The sequence below is a fragment of the Chiroxiphia lanceolata genome, chromosome 1, assembly GCF_009829145.1.
Source record: "Chiroxiphia lanceolata isolate bChiLan1 chromosome 1, bChiLan1.pri, whole genome shotgun sequence".
Taxonomy (NCBI): Eukaryota; Metazoa; Chordata; class Aves; order Passeriformes; family Pipridae; genus Chiroxiphia; species Chiroxiphia lanceolata.
In genome coordinates this window covers 125,844,683-125,858,903 of record NC_045637.1, presented here as the reverse complement: position 1 = coordinate 125,858,903, position 14,221 = coordinate 125,844,683, and the positions used below count along the sequence as shown (strand labels likewise).

The 14,221-nt window shown below is 38.7% G+C and overlaps 1 protein-coding gene across 2 annotated transcripts in view; it reads left to right on the top strand.

Moving 5' to 3' along the window:
• The window catches only part of BZW2 (basic leucine zipper and W2 domains 2), a 54,047-nt gene that overhangs the window by 34,210 nt on the left and 5,616 nt on the right, over positions 1-14,221 (top strand). For both annotated transcript variants that reach the window (XM_032687517.1, XM_032687527.1), the window contains exons 6-10: positions 1,303-1,438; positions 4,356-4,465; positions 6,130-6,300; positions 6,770-6,916; positions 11,020-11,158. In XM_032687517.1, the coding sequence (XP_032543408.1) occupies positions 1,303-1,438; positions 4,356-4,465; positions 6,130-6,300; positions 6,770-6,916; positions 11,020-11,158 (703 nt within the window). The remainder of the gene's footprint in view (positions 1-1,302; positions 1,439-4,355; positions 4,466-6,129; positions 6,301-6,769; positions 6,917-11,019; positions 11,159-14,221) is intronic.

Here is a 14,221-nt window from a genome sequence, read left to right as displayed (position 1 = left end):
TTCCTTTCTTTTTTTGTGGTGGTGGTAAATTTGTAAGCCAGCATCTGATGGAGTCAGCAGCCTTTTGCACTGAATGAAGCTGTCCTTTGTTGTCTCGTCTCCTTTTACCCATCATCTGTATTGCGATTGCTTAACAATAATGCCATTGACAAAATCTCATTTTGCACGACTTTTTTTCTGATGTAAAGGAAAAGGTGTAATGTACTTCATCAGTATGCTCTCAAGTCATTCATCTTAACATATGAAATTAGGATTTTAAAAATAGGGGCTTAATTGCCATTTTTAGACTTTTAAGAGGTGTATATGTATTTTAGATCTTCTAGCACTTCAGACAATGAGATTTGCAATTTTTTTCCCAACCTGTTTGTTTCTCTTGTAGTTAGTGGTGGGAATGGTAAGAAGGTCTTAAAGCAGCTTGTGTTCCTATCTGTCCTTTGTCAGCTTTATTGAGAATGTCTGAACTTGAAATATATTTCTTATTTTAGCCAGTAAAAAATCTGTTATAATTGTGCTGTGTTCCCTTCCCCAAAAGAAAAACAGGAAACTTTCTCATCCTTTTATTGTTCCCATGAGCGATAGTTTTTGAAAGCTAGAAAATTAACTGCAACTCTGTGTGGCTTGGCTGGAGCTCTGAGGATGTGAATAGGCAGGCTCCTGGCTGTGATTTCTGTGCATCTCAAGCCTGTAGCAAGCACTTTTATCTTTACACATATATATGTATATTTGGAGAAGAACAGGTCTTTTCTACCTGACTGTATTCCATATAGAATCATAGAATGGTTTGGGTTGGAAGGGACCTTCAAGATCATGCAGTTCCAACCCCCCTGCCATGGGCAGGGACACCATCCACTAGACCAAGTTGCTCAGAGCCACATCTAACCTGGCCTTGAATACTTCCAGGGATGAGACATCTACAGCTTCTCTAGGCACCCTGTTCCAGTGCCTCACCACTCTTACAGTAAAGAATTTCTTCCTAATATCTAATCCAACCCCCATTCTCAGTTTGAAGCCATTCCCCCTTGTCCTATCACTTCATGCTCTTGTAAATAGTCAGTAGTCTCTCTTCATCTCTTTTGTAGGCTCACTTCAGGTGTTGGCTTGTGTCCTTACAGAACGTAAAATTACAGGGGGTCAGTGAAGTGGCACTGCCATGCTTCAGGATAGATTTTGATGTGATTGCTATTATTTGTAGTGGGACTTTTGAGAAATAAAAAAATTAGATTGTTAATATTCATCTCTACCTGTTATCATTGCCTGTGCCTCAAATATATATCTTCTTTTTTTTCCTTCTCTGACCCACAGCTCCTGCTATTTCTTAAAGCCTTTACTGAGACAGAGCAGACAAAACTGGCAATGCTTTCTGGCATCCTGTTAGCCAATGGGACTCTTCCTGCTACAATTTTAACAAGCCTCTTCACTGACAATATAGTCAAAGAAGGTAATTTTCTGTACATTTTTTATTACATTAGCTTTTTTATAAATGTATTTTGTTGCAACATAATATATATGTTGCAATAAAATGAAAGTTAGAAATTTGTGACTGTACAACAGAAATCAGTATTTCAAAGCAGAAGCATATACAGACAGCAATGGCCAACTTACTTTGTGGAATCTAGTAAGAGGACAGTCAAACATAGAAAAAAGCAACAAATAGCAAAAACAAACCCTGAAGGATTTATGTTTTTATGGAAGTCATAGTTGTGCATGCCAAACTATAGAATGTATGTATTATTGTGATACTATAAAGGTGTGAAGTATAACATCTATCCCAGAGATATGTCTGCTAGCATTTTTTTCAAGCGTTGCCAGTATCTTCTGCATGGGAGTGGGAAGTGGGACAGGGAGCACGTGCAGGCCAACGGGATATTGCAGAATTAAAAAAATCAGTCCCTTGTTTTGCCTTCATACTAGTAGTGATCAGTGATTGATAAACTTTCCATGGACTTGTATTTACCATATGCTGAATAAATGTTCTTCAGTCTTAGGGTATAATGCCTTTTCGAGATGACTTTTTTTGAGGATTTTTGTTATATATTTGTAGCCATCCACGTTGGAATCCTGATTTTCCAACTGCTTGCTCAACAATTTCTTTCTCTGACAGTTACTGACTACCTGACATAATTGCAAATGTACTTTCAGTGTGGAACAGTTTTTGCGGCCCTTTTTTTGGTTTTGTTAAAGAGTTATGTATTTTCTAAAATGTATTCTAACTTTCATTCAAAAAAAAATTATTCTAACTTCATGTACTCATTTACGGCATGCTAACCATTATATTTGTTTTCTAAACGCTGCAGAAAGAAAAGCCACAGCTGCAGCTTTGCTCTGTCATCATTCACAGCTTTTGGAATCAGAATTAAACTAGGAAAAAATCAAACAAAAGCACTAATCTATGTTTTAGGGTGATTGTCTGCAATGTTTTTAAATTAAAGTCTTCCTAGTTATGGGAAGACAATAGCCATCTGAAAATTCAAATTTTTAAAAATCATGTAAATTTTTATGTTTTAAATTTAATATTTTAGGAATACAATTTTTATTTGTATTATGAACTTAAGTTTCTAAGAGCCCTCAGCTTTTATTAGGAGCTTACATACACTTTTAGTTCTTGGTTTATATGTACTAAAAATGTACCTGTGACAGCATTTGAGGAAAGATTGTTCAGTCAGTGTCCTGGAATAGATATTGTATGGAAGAATAATTAAAGATGCAAAGATAATTGAAAAATGAGAAGAAGAGCAAGGCAAAACACGTAGATCACATAATAACAAACTTGAAGCTTTCTCTGATTTACAAAAAAACAATACTGCAGGCAATTAAGGTTAAAATACACAAGGAAACAATGAGGTGAGCTGAGAGAGTTGTTGATCAGCTTGATAATTGCAACACTGGCAAAGAATGGCTGGAAGTGAGACAAGGGTAGACTGTTCATACAGGAGAGCTAACAAGTTGGAGCACAAATACCTAATTTATTTTCAGATTACCCTATTTCAGTGTTGTCGTTACTTTTACTGTCATATATAGATGGAAAAAAGGATGTCCTTTGTGGGTTGCTGACATATTTGTAGCAGAGACAGAGAAAGGTCTAGGCCATGGTGGAACCTCATCAGGGTTAAGTGTACCCTTCTTGTCACCCATGCTGGAAAAACAATGCAAATGCAAGGAGCAGCTAATGGCATTAATCAATAAAATAAATGGCTGAAGTTACTTTCTGCAAATAGGGAAAAAAAAATTAAAAAGAGAAGAACTGTTTAAAAGCAAAGACAGTTGGCAATACATTCATAGAGTATAGGAACTGGCCAGTGATAAATCTGGGCAGTAAATTAGAAGCAAGTTTGAAAATATGTGGGTAGTGAAGCCCTAGAACAACCTCAAATATTGATACTGGCGTAAAACTTACTTTGTTTTAAGCTGAAACTTGAAAAAGTGTTTAGGACATGTATTAGGACAGTGCTTGGTGACAGAGACCATTCCATTCAATTTTGATATTGGGCACATAAGCACATATTGGATATTCTGAAGTGTGTTTGCAGGTGGAAGCTATTCCTGAGTCACCTATTGATTGACCAGGTTTGTGAGTCTTGGTTGGTATGAGTGCAGTACAGAGGAGCATAACTGACCTGCAGGAGACCTTCCTCACGGATGAGCTGAGTCTCCATCTCTGAGACCTTTCAGCTTCCTTCAGCTCCCTGCACTTGCTGCTCGCAGACAAGAAGCTGGAGCAGAGCTGTGGTGGTGCAGCTCTGTGAAATAGGAGATATGGGCCTGATGGTGTATTAGCTCCCTTGCTAGTGGAGGTTTGATGTAATGCACAAAATACTAACTTGTGCCCTGAGGAAGGAATTTTTCCACTTAAAATAGTATTTGTGGCTGGTCCTACCAGCTACTAAATGCCTCCTAGGAGGACATAGTACAATCAGTCACCTTGAAGTTCCAAAATTTTTTAACCCTATTCCAGGGCTTGCTAAAAAACCGTTTAAAAATCTGTTTTTTCAGTTCTTATTCCTGACTATCCTTTATTGTTTTGTGCCATCATTTCCTAACTGATTTAATGCCTAATTTTCCTTTTGTATTCGACTCAGTCTGTGAATTGAGAATATAGGAAAAATAATTGCAAAGAAAATCTTTGAACAATTGAATGGAGATGGGTGATACAGAATGAAAAGATTTTCAATCTCGCATACTTCAGAAAATTAGTATTGCATTAAAGAAAAAAAAAGCATTTCAGCTCTATGTGTTTGGTCCTGTAGTCATAGATGTATTTTCATTCCATAGTCTTGTAACTTTTTTGTAACCTTATAATTCTTATAGTCAACTCTGATTCATGTTGAAAATCGCTGAAACATGCTTTTCTCAAACAGGGATTGCAGCCTCTTTTGCTGTAAAGCTTTTTAAAGCATGGATGGCAGAGAAAGATGCCAATTCTGTTACCTCTGCTTTAAGAAAAGCCAACCTTGATAAGAGATTGCTAGTAAGTACAATATATTTTCAATAAGCTTTATCTCTTCCAGGGAAAAAGAAGGAGATAAAATGCAGATGGTAGTTTGCTGTAAGCGTGTTAACTCCCCCTCAGACTCTGTTAGAGTTTTTAAAATATTTTGAATCACAGCAATATTGTTATGGCTGTAGCATTGATACAGGTTCAGGAATATTAAATATCACATGTTTTTACATTCTGTCTATTTTTCCTGTAGTCAAGTGCCTTCTGAGAGACTGTATATATGGGGCTTGGGGATTAATTAAATGGGTTTTTTCCCAACTACTGCTAAGAAAACACATATCACCAGCAACCACACATCTCAACCATCAGGGCATGAGAAGTTGTTTTTTTTTAACATATTTTCCTTTTGTAAGTAATAAATAAAGTATAAAGGATTATGATTAGAATGTAAGTTTCTGAAGCAACAGTGTTTAAATGGTATGGTGAATACACAGTAAGCTAATTTTCTGCAGCACTAGCCATCTGGGTAGCATAAATGATCCTACAGTGTTTGCAGTAGACCTAGTAGGTGCAGTGCAGGAAGGCTTTCAGCCTTTGGACTCAAAACCTGCATTCTGGGTTTCCAGCGAGGTATTGAGAGAATATATGAATATGTAGCAATGGCATGTGCCTTTCTGTCACAGTGTCTTTCTGAAGATCAGTAGGGTTTTTTTAAACCTCTAAAAGATTGCTACTGCGATAATCCAATCAAATACACATCCTGTGTAGCACTGCCTGGAGACTCAGCAGTATTTCCTGTTTCTGCTTCAATAATTTATAATTAAGCAAGTATCTTTCAAAAGTGAAGCAGCATTCCAGACCTCTTCATGTCTGATGTATTTGATTTTAAGAGTCCAAGTCATAAATAATTTGCTATTAAGCTGAGAACTGGGCTAATTACGCTCTGTATTAGAGAGCGATGAAAAGCAAACTGCATCTTATTTGTATTTCAAACTTGACTGACTAAAACTTTCAGCTGTTGACTCTTATTATGCTGCTGTATTAAACAACTATAAATCAGATGATGTTACCTAGCATAGATGCCTTCATAAAACTGTCTTAATCTCATGAGTCAGTAAGTAAACAGATGGAGGGTCTCTAGCTTCTTTGTTAAAAAAAATGTGCCATCCCTCCCACAGATCATTGTTAAGACACCAAGAACTGGGTGGTAAATAAATGCTGTTGAATCCTTGCCAATATGGGGCATTTGCTATAGCAATTTTTAAGAATAATTTTAACTTTTCTAAGTAGCTGGACTCTCATAAATTGACAGTGTCTTTGAATGAGAAATACGTACAGGAGTTAATGTTAACAGTACATAGTGGATTTTGCGATTTTTGTTAAACGATGCATTAGTGGTAGGCCGGGGTACTTGGGCCACTTATTGAATATTGCTGAGCATATTTTTCTTTTGAGATAAATGTGTGGACACACTGGGAGGGAATGGTAAACATGCTGTGCATTCCCTCCACTATAATGAAACATAGCAATATGAATGAAGTGTTGACTTTTCCAGTGTGGATACAAGCATTCACTTTTTTTTTAAGTGCAGTACCAGGTTGTTCCCACTGTTCATTCTGAAAAAATGTTTCTTCCATTCTGTCAAGAGTCATAGTTGGTTATTTGTTTAACAGAGAGCATTCCTGTCTTTTTAGGAACTCTTTCCAGCCAACCGGCAGAATGTGGACCATTTTGCCAAGTATTTTACTGAAGCAGGTCTAAAAGAACTCTCAGATTTCCTTAGAGTTCAGCAGTCACTGGGGACTCGTAAAGAACTTCAAAAAGAACTACAAGAACGTCTCTCTCAGGAATGCCCAATTAAAGAGGTAAAAGTGTTTTTTTATAACTTCTGTTTATATAATCATAGCCAAAGACTTAAATCAACACCAGGTAGAGAGGAACACATTTCCTCTGTTTTCCTCATAGATTTCCTCTGTTTTTATTTAAATTATTTTAATTTATTCATCTGTTCATTCTGTGCTTAAGGCTAAAGCAACAAAATATCCTATGGACTTACAAGTGCAGCAGATTATGGGGTGGGTTGTTTTTTTTTTCCATTCCCTTATGCTTGAGAAAGTATTTCCTTTAGCTGCATTAACTGTTAGATTGGAGGGAAGGGACAAAACTTGTAGTCAGGTTACAGTAATGTCATGCTAAATTCTTCCTTTTTATTATTCTTGTTCTGATTTCTTTCTTATTACTTCTACACCATGGTGTCACTTGTAAATGACTGCAAGTATTTGGAAAGTCAGCAATTTCTGATTCATTGGAAATGTCGCTTATTCCCTGCTCCAGGTAGTGCTTTATGTAAAAGAGGAAATGAAAAGAAATGAGCTGCCAGAGCCAGCAGTGATCGGTCTCCTCTGGACCTGTGTCATGAATGCTGTGGAATGGAACAAGAAAGAGGAGCTGGTTGCAGAGCAGGCCCTCAAACATCTGAAGGTGCGTGCATGGAAAGGAAGTTGTGAATTAACGATACATCCTATGGCTGTCAAGTTTTTACCTGTTTAAATCCAGGAGATGTAGAGTTTTGAAGTATGATGCTGAGCACACCAAGCATTGTGTGTAGTCTGACTTCAGTCAAATGAATGCAAACCTGAGGTAGTTCAGATCACTGAGTGCCCTGAGGCATTCAGTGCAGAGGGCCGGGGAAACTGAGGTGATCACAGCCTGAGCACCTCTCTATTGTGCACTGGGACAATGCTAAGCAAGTGCTGGGATTCAGCCTGCTCAGATCTGACTATTAAGCCTGCAGGAGCTGCCTTTGCAATGTCTTTGCCAGAAGCAAAGACATTTTGGGAGCATGGTGAGGTGGCATCTGTGCTGGCTTTGCACAGAGCTGGTTAGATCCAGGCAGGAATGCTGAGGCCAGAATCTGTGCAATGGTTGTTGCCATTTGGATACTCAGCAACTTGTCAACTAATGAGCCAGAAGCTGGCTTGGGACTGTGTATGCTGTTTAGTGTTGTTACTCTCTGATCCAGGTACTGTCCTTGTGGATGAGGGAATAACCAACTGCATGTTGATACAAAAACTCTCAAGAACTTGAAGCAGAAAAAAAACCCCAAACCAAAACCAAATGCAGAGTCATTGCCATCATTGGTATTCCTCATCTAAGTCTGAAGGAACTGTGCAGTGCAAGACACTTGAGCTGAGAACAGAGGCAGAGAGGCTTTTCAGCAGAATCACTCCTTTTAAGCTGGAAAACCATGACCAAGAGAGCCCTCGTAGCCAGGGCTGTAAAGATTTGCTCTAGGACAAAAGCAATCTGGTCTTTATTGTTTATGGTAAAATAGATCTTTATTTTTCATATTGGATGTCTCTCCATACTTGGGAGTTCCCACATTGGTTTAGCTCCTACTACTGCTGTCCTTTCATCTGAATTTGGTTTCCCAATCAGTTATCCTAGAAACGTAGTCACTTGGGATATTGTGTAGTCTTTGATGGTAAGATTGAATGCCTTGAAGTTTTCTCAAGTGACCCAAATAGCAGTAGAGATGAGATAGTTTCCAGAAGGAGGAGACGTTGTTTTTCTTGTTCTTTTGATGTAAAAATTGATTATATCTCTTTGAGTTGTAACAAAGTGTCCATTGAGATTTATTGTCTAGTGCTGCAGGGCAAATTAAGAAACACTTTCTGGAGTATTTGAACATTGGGAAAAGAGAAACATAGCTGGCTTTGTGCAAATATTGTTTACTGGATGTTTAGTCCTGTGCATCTCACTGACCCAAGCCATCAGCTTTATATGTACTCTCACTGAATTAGGTAAGGCATCTTGCCTAAGAAAGGCAACTTTCTAGCTACATCCACTTTCTAAAAACAGAGGATGAATTTGTGTGGGGTATTTACTATTTGCACTTACAGGTAAGATTTTAATGGAAGCAGTAGAAATAAAAATTTAAACTTTGATAGCTGTTTCTTTTGCGGTTCAGTGTTCAAAATTAAAAGCATTTCACATCCTTCCTCAGGATAGGTGGAGGCAGATCTTGGATTCTTCTCTTTTGGGCTCTCAGCTGACCCAGTGTGTGAGCCAACTCCAGAAATTGGATTAACGGTGTTAGCATGATACAGACGTTAGTTCTGGGCCCTCCTGTGCATCAACATGGTAGAAAACAATCAGGGGGTTGCTTTGATCTGGTGGCGTGAGTCAGGATGTGTATAAATACATACTTGATGTGCGACGTGTCAGATGGTGGAATTTATTCTTGTATGGCTCTAACTGACAGATAACTTCACAAAGCACATTGCAAAAGCTTTGACATCTGGGTACCAGTCTCTTTAATTTATTAGATTTCTTTTGGTAAGCTGTATATGAGGCGTCCCTGAAAAGATGTGTCAAGGAACAGAATGTTGACCTAGTTTACAGACCTTAAAAATAAGCCTTACTGGATGGGCAGCTACCTAATGGAGGAGGTGGACAGCCATGAACCAGCATACTCAGGCAGTGCAGTAAAAGTCATGTGTCCCATCCATATGGCAGGACTGGCAGGAGCTGAACTCAGGAGGAGACAGGGCAAGCTGTTGAACCCTGAATCTTATCAAATAAGCTCCTCATTGTCCCACTAACCTCACTATGACACTGGGGCATAGTGCCTAGGCCACCTCCAATGCAGAGAAGAGTTGTTCTCTATGGATGGGGAGAATCCTCCAGACAATTCTCACTGGAGGCAAGGCCGTGGTGAGCTTCATGACACTGCAGGTGCTGACCCGCTGCTCCCCAACCTAGCACAAATGGAAAATAATGCCACTCAGCTCAGCCAGCAATGAGAGGAAGCTACTTTTATGGATTCTTAATCATTTAGACATTGTGAAACTTGTAACTGTAAGTCTGTACTGGTTGAGAGGTGAGAGAGGAATGCAAAGGGAGTCAAGCCAGATGTGACAAAATGAAAATATTTTACTTCTAAACTGACAACATAAGATTTTTATTAGAAATTACGTAATGTTTATAGACAGCAGCTCTTCATGAATGTATGGATGGGGGTGAGTTCTGCTGAGGCTATTAAATAAACCAACTGCAGTGTATATTGCCCTGCCTCCCTGCAACAGCTGGATGCTGCAAGGGCTAAAACGCGAAAAAGAGCTACCCAAAACCTGCACAAGTTTTTCATTGCTTTTATCAAAGCAGTGACATTGTTTATTAAAGATGTGGCTATACCTGCCAGAAGTGGAAAAACTTAGCCTCTGGTGTTAGCTAGATCTCACCATTTCTCATAGGTAAGGGAGTTTCTTCCATAAGTACTAATACTGTCTGCCTGCTGAGCTGCTTGTTACTGTTGCTGTGTAATTTCTTGCTCTCTCTCTCTGTCTTTAAATTAATAGCGGATAGTTATTAAAAAATATTTTTTTGACCAACTGTTAAAATTTCAGTGATTCTCATGCATTTTAATAGTTATTTCTGTGGATTATGTTGGGTAAAACCCTCAAGATTTAGTCCCTTTCAGAGAAGTGCTGAAGTGTATGTACTTTTAAACATGCCCATCAGTGATGGGTGATTTGTTACCTGACCGAGACCATCAGCACCCCTGGTCTCACATACCAGAACTGTGTGATATCAGGCCATTGCAAATGCAGCTGAAAAAGGTCAAACTGGGTGTAACTGAAAACAACTAAGAAAGGCTGAGCTGGTCAGTGCAAGAACAATTTAAACGGTGATATTAATGTATATTTGACCTGGGGCTCTGAAGATCAAGGGTAATTTGTTTTCCCTTCATCTCTGAAACATGCTCTTAATATTACCTGAAGATTGCAGTCTTAACTGGACTCATCACAGGCTAAGATGACAGGAAATTAGAGAGATGTGGAAATAAAAACTAGCTTTTAAGGAAGAGTGAGCACAATATGGTCCTTTAATGTAATTTTTAATTTTAACATCTGAAATAAGAGGGGGAAATTGCATAACAAGTAAGCTTTTGCTTTATGTTTTATTATATGAATAGGCTCTGGGAAAAGACAATGAAATGTACCACTACTGTCTTGTCAGAGTAACATTAGCAGTTAATACTGTACTTGGAAAATGTTGCTGTTTACCGAAGAAAAGGTTGTCATGATACTCTTGATTGTGTTAATGAGAAAAATTAATGCCACTTGATCACAGTTCACTTGGAATAATTTAATTTATTTCAGTCTCCTGAGACTTCTGAAACCCCTATGAAACTAAAGATTTTTATTTTCACGCATTTCATTTTGGGATGTCTTACATTATGAACCTCAGTAAAGCATCACTCCTGAATCAGCGGCATGCTGTCTTTTGAAATGTGTGACAGCAGTACTCCCAGACTGTGGGCTTTATAAATTTATTTTATAGAATGCAGTATCTAAGTGGTACTGAATTTTAGCTTACAGCATGCAGCACATGCTAGAAAAACCCATGGATATTTATGTATATGCATTGTGTGTGTTTAAGAAAATACGGTGTGCAAGTAAATATAAGGTTTCAGTGAAACAGATTTTCAGCGATGAAATTCATAATGCGTATTTTTAAAAATTCTATTTATTTTTATTTTTAGTATACTGACTTTTTTTTTTACCTTCTCTGCCTTTCAGCAATATGCCCCCCTGCTTGCTGTGTTCAGCACTCAAGGCCAGTCAGAGTTGATCCTTCTCCAGAAGGTGCAGGAGTACTGTTATGACAACATCCACTTCATGAAAGCCTTTCAGAAGATAGTGGTACTCTTTTATAAAGGTAAAAGTCTATATCCACTGTTGTATTTTGTGCCAACCACTCTCCTATGATATATCACCCTGTATTGCATATGAGAAGACTGTGTTGGAGTTGAACTCTGAAATACATTATGCTTTGATAGTTCAAAGGAGTGTGTGGCAGCAGGAGAAGCCCTTCTCTCTGTCTGTTGCTCTTATCCCATAGTCAGGAAGCATGAGCAGGATCCAAGCACTGTCCAGACTATTCAAGTGCAGTTTAGTCTTTGTATAAAACCAGTTCTAGGAAGACATTTCTATAAACTTCTGGCAGATGTAAAAAGTAGGTTAGAGCTTGGTTTTAAGAAACCTTGAAAGTGCAAACCTTCTTGTCAGGAAGATCCTTCAGGGTCTTGGAGCTGTTTTTTTTCAACTCACTCCTTGCCAGAAGGAGCTTTCCTTTTTCTTCTTTCCCTGCCAATTTCTTATAGGTGCTATAGTTTGAAAGATTTAATTTTTATTGTGAAATTGACTTCTTCACAAGTTTATTTTGATCAGGTTGTCATAGAGACTAATGGTCTTGCACTGCATGTGATAGGTGGGCGCCAAACAGTTTGTTCTGACGTTCTTGCTATAAATAGTTGAAGAAGAAATATCAGGAGTAGAAACTCAATGTTGATCTTTGTTCACCCTGTTGAGTCCAAGTACATGTTCAAGACAAACAAGTTCAGACTGTTAAAATAGTTTCATGGCTTCAGAAGGCAGAAGAGGAATCATGTGGATTTATTTCCGTCCTTGTGACAATATAGTGTGGCCTCAACAATAAATGAAAAATCTGTACACCTTGTCCCTCTGCCCTGAAATTCTACAATTCCTAAATACTATTAATGAATGTAGAACAACTTGAAACTGCAATCTGCAGCAAGCACTTTATTCAGTTTTCTTTGGAAAAGAACATTCACTTCAGACACGATGAATGAGAGGCGTAACTGCCGCGCACTTAGAGCATAAGCCATGGTTAAACCAGAAACAGTCTTGTGTAGGATTGCCTTCAGAATTTTTGTAGATTCATTAGTGGGTTAGCCTGCAAGAGCAACCCTGACATTCCAAAGCATTTAAAAATTAAAAAGAGAATAAATCACTAAATTGTATATTAAACATCCCATCTACTCTGCTCACCCCACATGCTCTTGTTCTGACTCTGGAGATGTACTTGGGCAGGTTTGTTTAGAGGTGTGAGAAGATTTTAGCCTCAGCACTACAGGTGCCACAATATTGTTTAGGATTCACCTGATGTCTAGAAGAGTGTTTGGAGCTACTATATGGCCTGTCACTGGAAGCCATGAATGCAGCATGTCCAGAACGTGCAATACGCGCTGTGCCTGTATTTCTGCTTGGAATATCTGGGACAGGCATGCAGCAGCACCTGCCTCTCTGCCATCTGATGCAGTCATGTGGTGACACAGCTGCCAGCTCTTCCTGGCCCCGTTTAGGCTGAAGCTGGCTCTGTCCTGTTTGGCAAACAAAATTCTGCCTGCTGGAAACTGCTCACCCGACTTTACAGCTGCTGCCATAGGGCCCTTCTGAGCTCTGGACACAGTGAGGAAGTAGTCAGCTCCATCTGTTTATGGCAGCTTTGGAGTTAAACAATGTCCACTGGGTGAGGACATGCTCCTGCATTAACCAGGGAAGATTCTGGGAGCACTTGTCCTTCAATTCCTATTTCTCCCACAAGATGCTATTGAGCTTTGATGGATCATGGTTTGGATTGTCCAGAGCCATGCTGCCTGTCTCTTCATTGTTTCAATGCTGGTAGATCTCATCCTTTCTTTCTCCCCAGTTCATACCTATCCATGAGAAACAAGCCATCAAGTCTTTTTAGAGGCATACACTTTATTGTAGATCATTTGCTGATGACAGCATATCTTTTATTTCCTAATAGTCAAGGAAAACAGTCCCCTAAAGCTGCTACTGGCCATGGTGGTGGTGAGGGAACAGCAAACATCCATCCATGTTCCCCTTTCTGTTTTAATGAATTGTAACTTGCATAGGATCTGGAGAGGTTTCAAGGTACCTAATGAACTTTATCTAGTGACAAATAAAGGTATCTGAAGTATCTGTGAACCGACTTTCTACCAGTATGAATGTGGACAGTTTGCTGCTTGTTACTCATTATGAGGGAGTGCTTCCTGGGCATGAAAACAGTCATCCGTGGTGATAGGCACCAGATGCCAGTCAAGTTTTGACAGATTTAGTTCTATGACTACTCTCATCAGCATGTCCAACATCTTGCATCTCAGTGCTTTCCATATTTCTATCATAAAATAGCCCTTGGATTACTTTCTTGTGAATTACCTGGAAATACCTAAACACATTGACAGCTGGGGCTCATTAGCACCTAAAAGGTCTTGGAAGCCTGTAGTGTTGATTTTTGTGTTTATTATTCTTTCTCTACAACAAGAAGGAACTTTTTCCCTAATGGAAACCCAAGCCCTATTTTCCCTTAAGTAGTAGCAGCTTCTTACCAGCTTGTAGGTATATCCTGCAAAAGCAGTTATGTAGTCAGTTAAAGCTTGTTGACATCATTATTATTATTATTATTAGTCTACCTTTGTGTTCCTGATACAGTATAGAGAAAAATAAGCTGTTGTCGTGATTGTAAGCCCAGGTGGACTGGATCTATGCTACCCTAACTCTGTCCTAGCTGAAACCAGGACAGCTATGCAATTCTGTACTGATCCCCACTATGATGTTGCTTCTCTGATTTTCACTTAAAGCCAGTACAATTGTTAATCTGCCATCTGCATTTTGACCAATAATCTAAAAGCCAGTTGCAGAATAAGAATTTCTGAATTCTTTTGAGTGACACCCAAGAAGTTTGCCCATCTCCTCCTATATGTTGTTTGTTAGTTCATTCTGTGTTGCGGTGTGTTTCATAACTGTGGGTAAAACAAGCACTGTTGTTATTGGGTTACATGCTATATATGATATTCATCCACTGAAACTCCTTTCTTTTAGTTTGTTTCCATCCTTAAAATTTCAATGTGAAATCGGTGCTGTTGAAATTGATACCCATTCCTTCATCAGGATCAGAATTTCACCCTTTGAA